General features: G+C 47.0%; 1 protein-coding gene across 2 annotated transcripts in view; it reads left to right on the top strand.

Moving 5' to 3' along the window:
* The window catches only part of DNAH1 (dynein axonemal heavy chain 1), a 168,267-nt gene that overhangs the window by 70,826 nt on the left and 84,393 nt on the right, over positions 1–13,048 (top strand). For both annotated transcript variants that reach the window (XM_029052729.2, XM_029052730.2), the window contains exons 25-29: positions 3,270–3,410; positions 5,093–5,256; positions 6,112–6,225; positions 7,508–7,696; positions 12,480–12,585. In XM_029052729.2, coding sequence (XP_028908562.1) covers positions 3,270–3,410; positions 5,093–5,256; positions 6,112–6,225; positions 7,508–7,696; positions 12,480–12,585 — 714 coding nt within the window. The remainder of the gene's footprint in view (positions 1–3,269; positions 3,411–5,092; positions 5,257–6,111; positions 6,226–7,507; positions 7,697–12,479; positions 12,586–13,048) is intronic.

The following is a 13,048-nucleotide window of genomic DNA, read 5'->3' as shown; positions in this document are numbered from 1 at the left end:
TCCCCCATCCTAAAAAAACCCGCTCTTGACCCCACTTCCCCTTCCAGTTATCACCCTATCTCCCTACTACCCTTCCTTTCCAAAATCCTAGAACGAGTCGTCTACAATCGCTGCTTAGAATTCCTTAACTCCCATTCTCTCCTGGACCCCCTCCAATCTGGCTTCCATCCCCTCCACTCTACCGAGACTGCTCTCTCTAAGATCACCCATGACCTTCTTCTTGCCAAATCCAATGGCTTCTACTCCATTCTAATCCTCCTTGACCTCTCTGCTGCCTTTGGCACTGTCGACCATCCCCTCCTTCTCCATACCTTATCTCACCTTGGCTTCACGGACTCCGTCCTCTCCTGGTTCTCCTCTTATCTCTCTGGCCGGTCATTCTCGGTCTCCTTCGCAGGCGCCTCCTCCCCCTCCCATCCTTTAACTGTTGGAGTTCCTCAAGGGTCAGTTCTTGGCCCTCTTCTGTTCTCCATTTACACTCACTCCCTTGGTGAACTCATTCGCTCTCACGGCTTTGACTACCATCTCTACGCAGATGACACACAGATCTATATCTCTGCCCCTGTCCTCTCCCCCTCCCTTCAGGCTCGCATCTCCTCCTGCCTCCAGGATGTTTCCACCTGGATGTCGGCCCGCCACCTAAAACTCAACATGAGCAAGACTGAGCTCCTCATCTTCCCTCCCAAACCCGGTCCTCTCCCAGACTTCCCTATCACCGTGGATGGCACGACCATCCTTCCCGTCTCTCAGGCCCGCGGTCTCGGTGTCATCTTTGACTTGTCTCTCTCGTTCACCCCACACATCCTATCCGTTACCGAGACCTGCCGGTTTCACCTTTACAATATTGCCAAGATCCACCCTTTCCTCTACACCCAAACGGCTACCTTACTGCTACAGGCTCTCGTTGTATCCCGGCTAGACTACTGTGTCAGCCTTCTCTCTGATCTCCCTTCCTCCTCTCTCGCCCCGCTCCAGTCTATTCTTCACTCTGCTGCCCGGCTCATCTTCCTGCAGAAACGATCTGGGCATGTCACTCCCCTTCTTAAACACCTCCAGTGGTTGCCTATCAACCTACGCTCCAAGCAAAAACTCCTCACTCTAGGCTTCAAGGCTCTCCATCACCTTGCCCCTTCCTACCTCTCCTCCCTTCTCTCTTTCTACTGCCCACCCCACAAGCTCTGCTCCTCTGCCGCCCACCTCCTCACCGTCCCTCGGTCTCCCCATCCCGCCATTGACCCCTGGGCCACGTCCTCCCACGGTCCTGGAATGCCCTCCCTCCTCACCTCCGCCAAACTGATTCTCTTCCCCTCTTCAAAACCCTACTTAAAACTCACCTCCTCCAAGAGGCCTTCCCAGACTGAGCTCCCCTTCTCCCTCTACTCCCTCTACCGCCCCCCCTTCACCTCTCTGCAGCTTAACCCTCTTTTTCCCCCATTTCCCTCTGCTCCTCCCCCTCTCCCTTCCCATCCCCTCAGCACTGTACTCGTCTGCTCAATTGTATATATTTTCATTACCCTATTTATTTTGTTAATGAAATGTACATCGCCTTGATTCTATTTAGTTGCCATTGTTTTTACGAGATGTTCTTCCCCTTGACTCTATTTATTGCCATTGTTCTTGTCTGTCTCCCCCGATTAGACTGTAAGCCCGTCAAACGGCAGGGACTGTCTCTATCTGTTGCTGACTTGTTCATTCCAAGCACTTAGTACAGTGCTCTGCACATAGTAAGCGCTCAATAAATACTATTGAATGAATGAATGAATGATCTTCCTCACCCCAGGTACCCTTTATAAACCCCAACTTGGTCCTCATCCCCCATTCCAATTTCCAAATTGGTATTGGTTCAACTTCTGTACTACTACTACTACTACTAATAATAATTGTTAAGCATTCATTCAATCATATTTATTGAGCGCTTACTATGTGCAGAGCACTGTACTAAGCTCTTGGAATGTACAAATTGGTAACAGAAGCCCTTACTATGTGTCAAGCACTGTTCTAAATGCTGGAGTAGATACAAGTTAATTGGGTCATTTACAATCCTTGTCCCATTTGGGGCTCACAGTCTAAGTAGGAGGGTGCACAGGTTTTGAATCTCCATTTTACAGATGAGGAAACTGAGGCACAGAGAAATGAAGTGACTTGTCCCAGGTCACAGCAGGCAAGTTGCAGAGCCGAGATTAGAACCCAGTACCCCGAGCTCTTTCCACTAGGCCATGTTGCTTTTTGGGGTCAGCAGCTTCTCCTTGGAAACTGGGTGAATGTAAAGGACCTTCAACTACGAATATCTGTGTAAACAGCCTGCAGACAGCAAATGAGTACAAGTCAAATCTTACATATGTTCCAGAGACCTCAATCTTTTGGAAGATGGAATGTTGGCCCACAGTGGTACGGCTGGACCACCACAGACCCTCTTGCTTAATCTGAGAACACATCACTTGAATAGTGTTTATTGAGGGCCCCTTGGATACAAGTTGGTCTTTCCATTTTAGTTCCCATCTGCCTGCAGCCTTGTTGGCAGAGTCATCCTGAGAAGTCATGTGCATTATTCAGGGTCATCTGGATATGGATCTCACTGATTAGGAGACAGATGGAAAGGTTAGGGAATTATGGTAGAGGCTTTGAGGAATTTGATAAACTTTCATAACCTAAAGCTTCAGAAGAAGAGACTCAGCTCTGGAAATGGAAACTCCTATCATGACCTGCGAGCCCCAGGATAAAATCCCTCCAGGAGGAGTCTTGCTCTAAATGCAGCTTCCATAATTACAAGAGCTGCCTTGTAGGGAAAACAGCTACACTGCCAATTTTCTGTCTTCCAGAAACTTCACTGTGAGATCTGGAGGAACCAGCAGTATGGCCTAATGGAAAAAGCGTGGGCCTTGGAATCAGAGGACTTGGGTTCTAATCCTGGATCTTCCAGTTGCTTGAAGTGTGACCTTGAGCATTTCACTTATCTTCTCTATGTCTCAGTTTCCTCATCTGTAAAATGGGAATTCAATACCTGCTCTCCCTCCTACTTTGGCTGTGAGCCCCATGTGGGTCAGGGACTGTGTCTGACTTGACTAACTTGTATCTACTCCAGCGTTTAGAACAGTACTTTCACATAATAAGTGCTGAACAAATATCAAAATTATTGTTGTTATTGTTGTTATTATTAACCCATACATGGCTTTAAAATGGGCAAAACTGACTAGATTCTAGGGTGGAGGAAAAGCAAATGTAAAGTATTGTTTTTGAATGTACCGGAATAACAGTGAATTGTTTTCCAGTATCCCAGGACCACATGGGTCCTCAGTTGGCCCGGACAGGTTATTATTGCCGGATGTCAGACTTTTTGGACACAGGAAGTGTCAGAGGCTCTGCAAGCCGGTGATCTAGCTATTCGGCTCTATCCCCAGCTGGGGATTCAGGTAGGAGAGTTGAAAAGCTGAAAACTTTTGCCTTCTCTTTATATGCATAGTGTTTTTTTTGTTTTTGTTTTTTCCATTTGCACTCTGGTGAATTTCAGCCTCAGATTTACCTTAAAGCTTTCCTTACAGCAAGTGCAACATTCTTCCCCATTTGTGAAAGTCATTTGTGAAAGTATGGAGTGGAACGAGATAATACCGCAGATCTTTTGAATCTTTTCTGTGGTCTCTCTTGCCAGAATGGCAAAATAGAGGTGGCTGAGAGAGCTTTTTGAATCTCCTTCCTTGAAAATATTTTAGAAAAGGAGAGTGGTCATTTTTGTAGCATCTATTGAGAGCCCACTTGGTGTGGTACACTGTACTACCTAGGCACTTGGGAAGTCCAGAATAACAAAGTGATACATTCCCTGCCCCCGAGAAGCTCCCACTCGAACAGAATAGGGACATATCTCTTAGAGTGTTTTAGATGCAGGTCCTTTCCAGCCTGAGGAATTATTAGTGTAGTCCTGTTGTCTATTATCAACATAAACCCAGCTGTGCTCCTTCTTCTTATATCCTAGACTGATCTGGGAGAGATTCAATCAGTTAATTAATGGTATGTATTGAGCACTTACTGTGTGCAGGTCACTGTACTAAGCACTTGGGCGAGTAAAATATATAAAAAAAGTTGGTAGACATTTTCCCTTGCCCACATTGCGCTTACAGTCTAGGGGGATATATCTCCAATTTCAGTAACCCCAATCCTACCTCCGTCCGTTGTCCTTTTCGAAACAGACTCCCGGACAGACCGACAACTTTGAAACAGAATAGGCTAGAGCATTTTTATTTGATTCCTTGGTAACCCGGGGATCTTGGGCTTAAGTACCCTGCTCCTACTACCAAGTTAATACAATTATCCTATCCTGCCCTGATTACTGTATCAGCCTCCTTGCTGACCTCCCTGCCTCCTGTCTCTCCCCACTCTAGTCCGTACTTCACTCTGCTGCCCGGATCAATTTTTTACAAAAACCTTTCAGGCCATGTTTCCCCTCTCCTCAAGACCCCTCCAGTAGCTGCCCATCCACCTCCACATCTAAAAGAAACTCCTCACCGTTGGGTTTAAAGCACTCGATCATCTCGACCCTCCTACCTCACCTTGCTACTCTCCTACTACAACCCAGCCTGCACATTTCACTCCTCTAATGCCAACATTCTCACTGTACCTCGATCTCATCTATCTCACCACCGAACTCTCACCCACGTCTGCCTCTGGCCTGGAATGCCCTCCTTTTTCATATCTGACAGACAATTACTCTCCTCTTCTTCAAAGCCTTATTGAAGGCACATTTCCTCCAAGAGGCTTTCCCCGACTAAACCTTCCTTTCCTCTTTACCCACTCCCTTCTTCATCACCCTGACTTGCTCTCTTTATTCTTCCTCTCTCCCAGCCCTACAGCATTTATGTACACATCTGTAATTTATTTATTTTATATTAACATCTGTCTCCCTCCCCCTCTAGATTGTTAGCTCACCAAGGGCAGAGGATATGTCAGTTTATTGTTATATTGTATTCTCCCAAGCGTTTAGTACAGTGTTCTGCACACAGTAAATGCCCAATAAATATGATTGACTGACTGACTTAGGCTTTCTATTTTCTGTGCCTTTTATCGGTGTCAGCATCTGACTAAACTCCTTTCCCTCCCTCAGTTGAATGATCTGGTGGCCCTAGTGCGAGGAAAGCTGTCTAAGATACAGAGAACAGTGTTGTCAGCTCTGATTGTGATTGAAGTCCACGCCAAAGATGTGGCTGCCAAACTCATAGAAGAAAATGTGATTAGTGAGAATGACTTTGAATGGATATCCCAACTCAGGTAAAAAGCAGAACTTCTGGCCTGGCCTTGGGCCACAAGTTTCTACCCGTTGTAGTTATTAATGGAAAGCGTGAGCCACTCGAGGGGAGGAGAAATGTCTTGTGGAAAATTCAATGTGGTCTGTGAAGCTCCTGCATTTACAGTTCTCCTAGTGTTGTTAATAGTTGTCACTTTTTACAAGGCTCATTAGAGTAATTTATGCCCAACTGACACCCTTAATTTATTCCTGTCTTAAAGAGAAGTATGCAGAATTTGCCATTCCTTCAAAATGTTTTACCTAGTGGCCATCCTCCATCTCTGTTGTTCCACATGGAATAAGATAAGACTGCCATTTATTATTACTGGCCCACCAGATATCATCCCAATTCTAGTCACGTGGGCAAGTGATGATTTGCCAAGCTGACGTATCCCTACTTTGTCCAATCATCCCAATGCTGGGAACTGTTTCATAGTGCCTAGCTTACCTGACCCTAAGCTGGTGCAGTGGCATGCTTAACAGCAGGGAGGACAAGAAAGATGCTAGGCAAATGGCATTTCACATCACCTCTCCTGCCCCCCCTGCCACCCGACTGCATCTTCTTTCATCATAGGAAGGGCATACCCTTCCCTGCCCTATGCTGGTCCTCTTTTTTGGACCCAGCTGAGCCTCGGTGTGATCAGCACTCAAGGAAAAGGGTGTTGACAGCGATGGGCACCTCTGGCCCTTTCTCCCTCAGGTGTCTCCAACCACCGCCTGACAGAGCTGTCATCGTGTCCTAGTGAGATGAAGGGGCCCCCCGTGACCGCAACCCTTAGGGAATGGAAAGACTCTGCTGCTATCATCCCGACGGTAATTTATTAATGCCTGTGTCTTAGGTACTATTGGAAAGACAGCGACCTGTACATCCAAGCAGTGAATGCTGAGTTCATGTATGGCTACGAGTATCTGGGCAACAGCGGGCGCCTGGTGATCACCCCTCTTACTGACAGGTAAATGAAGCATTTGGGCAAGTGGCATTGGCTGCTGGGGCTCTGAGCGCCAGTCTTAGTAAAGACTATTTATGGAGCACTTCTGGTATGCGAAGCACTAGGTATCATCCTTTGACCACCTATGACTACTTCCCTGAGAAGTGTCCAGTGGTGTTGACTGCATAGATGGTAGAAGCTGCCCTGGACTTTCAGAGACAAGAACCTGATATATTTTTTGGAAATTTCATCTTGGGCCCAAGACTAAACAATAAATGCCAACCTAACTTTAGTGGGCAGTTCGACCAGAAGACAGAGCCAGTGATTTTGTAGCCACAAACCACAGTTCTTTTTCTGAGCTTCCTATACCTGGAATTGTGGTATCAGCTAATCTACTAATTGGTAGAGAGGATTTGGAGCTTTTTTCCATTCCCAGTTCTATCCCCTTATGGTGCTGGTGCCTGGGGTTGGTTGGAAGGGAGAAACTTCGGAGTAATCCTCAGAATCCAGGCAGGGCTGGTAGTGAAATGACGAGACCAGGGTAGAGCCACCAGAAAATTCCAGGCATTAGGTGGACTCCTAGGCTAATTCGGAGGCATGCTGGGAAAAAATATCCTGCCTACATGATCTCACCCTAATAATAACAATAATAATAATTATGGTATTTGTTAAGTGCTAATTATGTGCCAAGCACTGTTCTATGCCCTGGGGTAGACACAAGATAATCAGGTTGTCCCATGTAGGGCTCACAGTCTTAATCCTCATTTTACAGATGAGGGAACTGAGGTACAGAGAAGTTAAGTGCAGATTAATGCCTTTTAGACCTCCTGGGTGGAATTCCCAACCAAAGTACTAACCTCAAATCTTTTTAATGTTAGTTGGATGATGAGCAGATATTTTTAGCATCATTAAAATCCTGGAAAATTCCATAGAATGTTTTCCATATGCTCTGAGCATTTCCTGTGCAGGTACTGCCATGGAGGGATCCTCTCTGAGTACATGCATCCCTTAGTAATCAGTCATCATGGACCCTTCAGCACCCCCCCCCCCCAACCAAGGGAGAGAGAATGTGTTGGGTGTCGATTTGGCCAGGGGTTTTCCAAGAATGGGGTGGAAATAGTAATTGCACATATCTGTCTCCCCATAGGTAGAACTGAAAACAAACCCTATGGTGTTGGGTCAAGGTTGTCAGTCATGCAGTCTCTTAGGGAGGCAAAATCACCACCTGTCTATGATAGCATATAGATGGCTTTTCCAACATAATTCAGAGAATGACCTCAATTCTCCTTACTTTTCCTGCGTGTAGATGCTACCTGACCCTAACTGGAGCACTGCACCTCAAATTTGGAGGTGCTCCTGCTGGACCCGCTGGAACAGGGAAAACTGAAACGACCAAGGATCTGGGGAAAGCTATGGCTGTCCAGACGGTGGTATTTAACTGCTCTGATCAGCTTGACTACATGGCCATGGGCAAATTTTTCAAAGGCCTGGCCAGGTGAGTAGGATGTTTCAGAGGAGTCATGGACATGTTGTCTTGCAGCCAGACTTTTGCAGGACATGCCTGGGATAGTAGCAAGTTGTGGGAAAGGTCTTGACATTACAGGCATGAGAGAGAAGGGGAATGCAGGGTATGTTTCAGAAATTACCTTGTCATGAAATATGATGGGGTAACTTAAGGGAGCACAAAGATTCTTTCATGTCCACCAAGAGAAAGGGAAGGAAAGGTCAAAGTAAATTTGCTGCAGCAGGAGCTGAAATACTCCAGGCCAAGTTGAATGGGAATTAATGGGGATACGGAGGGAGATACACCCCCTCTAGACTGTAAACTTGTGAGCAGGGAACATGTCTATGAACTCTGTTGTACTGTACTCTCCAAAGTGCTTAATACATTGTTCTGTACACAGTATGCACTTAATAAATACTTCTGATTGATCGATTGATTAAAGTATTCCCAGGGCATTTGGTCCCCACTAAGCCATGCTCTCCTCAAATATCTTAAGAAACAGAGGGGCCAACTTTTAAATTTGAGCTCAGCTGAAATTTGGGTAGAGTTTTGAAGGGGGTGTGGTTTTGAAAGGGGTGGCATCCAAGAGATGTGGCTTCAAGCGGATGTGGTTTCCAGGGAAGGCTCAGAAAGCCCCCTTGGTTGACTCTGTGGCTTGGTGGGGAGAGAAATGTCCCTGACTAGTCCCTGAAGCTCACTGGGTCTCCAAAAAGGCCCTGGCCAATGTCATAACCTACAAGGCCACAGAGAACCCCCACCTAGGCCTTGAAGCCTATTAGAGGGGGGCAAGAGCCCCTCCTGGCCTTTTTGACCAGGCCAAGGGGAAAGGAACCTGCCACTTGGCCCTGAAACCTGACTTAGAGCCTCTGCCAAGTTTTGGGACAAGGATAAGATAGGAGGTGCCTCCCCCACAGCCCATCAACTCCCCACTCCCCAGCTTGTTCCTGGGGCTTCCAACTCTCCCTTGGTGCCCCACCAGATCATCTGGTGGGCTGGGCTGGGGACAAATCTTTTGGGTGTCCAGTGTGGAAAATGAGAGAGAAGTGAAAGGGAAATAGGAGTTTAGAAGAAGAGAAGGGGAAAAGGGGGAGAAAAGAGGTTGAAAGACAGAGGAAGGGGAGAGGTTTCTCATCTTTGGCCACTGCACTATCTCTGCTGTCTTCTGTACCTATTGTGACCAGCCTCAACCCTGGACCACACACTGGACCACTGATTGGGTAGGGCAGAGCCAAAGCCAGGACCTGGAAAGCCCCCAGAACCCCCCCCTCAAATTCCAGGGTCAGGCCAGGAATAAGAGGAGACTCTGGCTCAGCCCCAGAGCCTAGCAGGGACAAGAGAAATTCCATTGTTTTTTAAAAATGGTATTTGTTAATCAATTGTATTTATTGAGCATTTACTGTGTGCAGAGCACTGTACTAAGTGCTTGGAAGAATACAATATAACAGAATTGGTAGACATGTTCCCTGCTCTCAACAAATTTGCCCCACAGCACCTATGTACATATCCATAATTTATTCATTTATATTATTGTCTGAATCTCCCTCTAAACTGTAAACTCCTTGTGGACAAGGAACATGTCTACCAACTCTTGTATTCTGTACTCTCTCACTGCTTAGTACAGAGCTCTGCACATGGTAACTGCTCACATAAATGCAATTTATTGATTGACTGAGCTTACAGTCTAGAGGGTGAAATAGTGAAGTGATTTCTATGTGCCAAACACTGTACAGAGCACTAGGGTAGATTTAGGGTAATCAGGTTAGACACAGTCTCTGTCCCACGGGGGCTCACAGTCTTAAGCCCCATTTTCCAGATGAGATAACATACACAGAGATGTTAAGTGATTTGCATAAGGTCACATAGCAGACAAGTGGTGGAGCCGGGATTAGAACCCAGGTCCTCGACTCCCAGGCCCATGCTCTTTCTATAGGTCACATTGTTTCTCAGGTTTCCATGGTTTCTAGGGTTACATGGCCAAGATTCATTCATTCATTCAATAGTATTTATTGAGCACTTACTATGTACAGAGCACTGTACTAAGTGCTTGGAATGTACAATTTGGCAACAGAGACAATCCCTGCTCATCGACGGGCTTACAATCTAATCGGGGGAGACAGATGGACAAAAACAAGACAACTTAATCACAGTAAATAGAATCAAGGGGATGTACACCTCATTAATAAAATAAATAGGGTAATAAAAATATATACAAATGAGCACAGTGCTGAGGGGAGGGGAAGGGAGATGGGGAGGAGCAGAGGGAAAGTGGGGAAAGAGGGCTTAGCTGAGGGGAGGTGAAGGGGGGGCAGAGAGGCAGCAGAGGGAAAAGGGGAAACAGTCTGGGAAGGCCTCTTGGAGGAGGTGAGCTCTCAGTAGGGCTTTGAAGAGGGGAAGAGAGTTAGTTTGGCAGAGGTGAGGAGGGAGGGCATTCCAGGACAGCAGAAGGATGTGGGCCAGGGGTCGACAGCGGGATAGGTGTGAATGGGGGACAGTGAGGAGGTGGGCAGCAGAGGAACGGAGCGTGTGTGGTGGGCAGTAGAAAGAGAGAAGGGAGGAGAGGTAGGAGGGGCCAAGGTGATGGAGAGCCTTGAAGCCCAGAGTGAGAAGTTTTTGTTTCATGCGGAGGTTGATAGGCAACCACTGGAGGATTTTAAGGAGGGGAGTGACATGCCCAGAGCATTTCTGCAGGAAGATGATCCGAGCAGCGGAATGAAGAATAGATTGGAGCGGGCAGAGACAGAAGGAAGGGAGATCAGAGAGAAGGCTGACACAATAATCCAGCCGGGATATTATGAGAGGCTGTACCAGTAAGATAGCCATTTGGATGGAAAGGAAGGGGTGGATCTTGGCGATATTGTAAAGGTGAAACTGGCAGACCTTGGTGACGGATTGGATTTGTGGGGTGAATGAGAGAGCTGAGTCAAGGATGACACCAAGGTTGCGGGCCTGAGAGACGGGAAGGATGGTCGTACCATCCACAGTGACAGGGAAGTCAGGAAGAGGATAGGGTTTGGGAGGGAAGATTAGGAGCTCAGTTTTGGACATGTCGAGTTTTAGGTGGTGGGCAGACATCCAGGTGGAGACGTCCTGGGGACAGGAGGAGATACGAGCATGAAGAGAGGGGGAGAGAACAAGGGAGGAGATGTAGATTTGTGTGCCATCTGCATAGAGATGATAGTTGAAGCCATGGGAGCGAATGAGTTCACCAAGGGAGTGAGTGTAGATGGAGAACAGAAGAGGGCCAAGAACTGACCCTTGAGGAACCCCTACAGTTAGAGGATGGGAGGGGGAGGAGGAGCCCACGAAGGAGACCGAGAATGAACGGCCAGAAAGATAAGAGGAGAACCAGGAGAGGACAGAATCCGTGAAACCAAGGTGAGATAAGGTGTGGAGGAGAAGGAGATGGTCTACAGTGTCAAAGGCAGCTGAGAGGTCAAGGAGGATTAGGATAGAGTAGGAGCCATTGGATTTGGTAAGAAGGCAGTCATGGGTGACCTTTGAGAGAGCAGTCTCGGTAGAGTGGAGGGGACAGAAGCCAGATTGGAGGGGGTCCAGGAGAGAATTGGAGTTAAGGAATTCTAGGCGGCGAGTGTAGACGACTCAGGGAGTCCCAGCCTACCTGCAGTGGGCAAGAAGTGGAGTTTAAAATTTGATTCTACTTTTGCCCCCCCCCCATAATAATAATAATACTAATAATAATTATGGCATTTGTTAAGTGCTTACTGTGTGCCAGGCACTGTACTAAACTGTGTGCCAGGCACTCTACTGGGGAAGCAGCATGGCTCAGTGGAAAGAGCCTGGGCTTCAGAGTCAGAGGTCATGGGTTCGACTCCCGGCTCTGCCACTTGTCAGCTGTGTGACTGGGGGCAAGTCACTTAACTTCTCTGTGCCTCAGTTACCTCATCTGTAAAATGGGGATTAACTGTGAGCCTCACGTGGGACAACCTGATTACCCTGTAGCTACCCCAGCACTTAGAACAGTGCTCTGCACATAGTAAGTGCTTAACAAATACCAACATTATTATTATTATTGTTACTAAGTGGTGCCCAGAAAGCTGTGGTAATAATAATAATTTTGGTATTTATTAAGTGCTTACTATGTGTCAGGCACTGTACTAAACGCTGGGGTGGATACAAACAAATTGGGTTGGACACAGTCCCTGTCCCAAATGGGGCTCACAGTCTCAATCCCCATTTTACAAATGAGGTAACTGAGGCACAAAGACGTGGAGGGACTTGACCAAGGTCACACAGCAGACAAGTGGCAGAGCTGGGATTAGGACCCATGACCTTCTGACTCCCAAACCCATGCTCTATCCATTACACCATGCTGTTTCCCGTGGTACTGAAGTTAATGCTCAGCCTCACAATGCCTACACCACCCCTTCCCCCTCCCCCCTACAGTGTCCACATGGAATTGGCACCTCTGCTAAGGATCATGAGAGAGCGGCTCCTGAAAAAGGAGGATTAGTCAGGAGAGACTTCTCTGGTGATGAAGAAGTCCTTTTTCTCTGGATAGAGAAGGCACAAGTTTCTCCCAGCTGTCACCTCACACAGACTGGAAGTCAGGTCTTTGAGGTCTTTGATGTTCAGCATCCCAAACTAAGTAGATGTCCTCAACTCAGTCATGAAGAACTTCAGCTAAAATGGTGGGAAGAGTCACATTCTTCCAGTCACACTTCTGGGCCCATCGTCATTGGAGGAGTCAGTGACTAGGATTCTCTGATTCTCACCAAATTGCTGATGTGGCAGGTGTTTCCCTTTTTCTTCTCAGCTCTGGAGCATGGGCTTGCTTTGATGAGTTTAACCGGATTGATATTGAAGTGCTCTCTGTGGTGGCCCAGCAGATTGCCACCATTCAGAAAGCCCAACAGCAGAGGGTGAGTTGAAGAGGCTCACGCATTGACCTGGGGTATCGGATGGATTAGAAATCACTTGCTTTTTCTTAAAGGGGACTTGCTTTCTATTGTCACACATTCAGAGTTTCTCTGCAAGATTGATGAGCATTTGAGGGGCAGATTTTGAGCTCCCTCATTAGTTTAGAAGTATTTACATTGATCTGTGAATCCTTACCTGAAGGTCTCTGCTCTTCACTAGGCTCTTATTCAGAAAATTGGCCCCTTATATAAATAACAGTTAAAGCTGATGGTTAATCACACTCCAATATAGTCCACTAAAGTTTTCCAGGTAGGATTTTTCCACGTAAAAGAGGGAATCTGTGGATCGTTTAATGTCAGCCTCTGTCCCTGGGGGGCTGAGCATGCCCTGTGTTATGCTTTTTAATGATATTTGTTAAATGCTTACTATGCACCAGGCACCGTACTAAGCGCTGGGGTAGATACA

This window comes from Ornithorhynchus anatinus, chromosome X2 (assembly GCF_004115215.2).
Source record: "Ornithorhynchus anatinus isolate Pmale09 chromosome X2, mOrnAna1.pri.v4, whole genome shotgun sequence".
NCBI lineage: Eukaryota > Metazoa > Chordata > Mammalia > Monotremata > Ornithorhynchidae > Ornithorhynchus > Ornithorhynchus anatinus.
The sequence above is the reverse complement of the archived record's forward strand: the minus strand, read 5'-3'. Positions and strand labels throughout refer to the sequence as shown.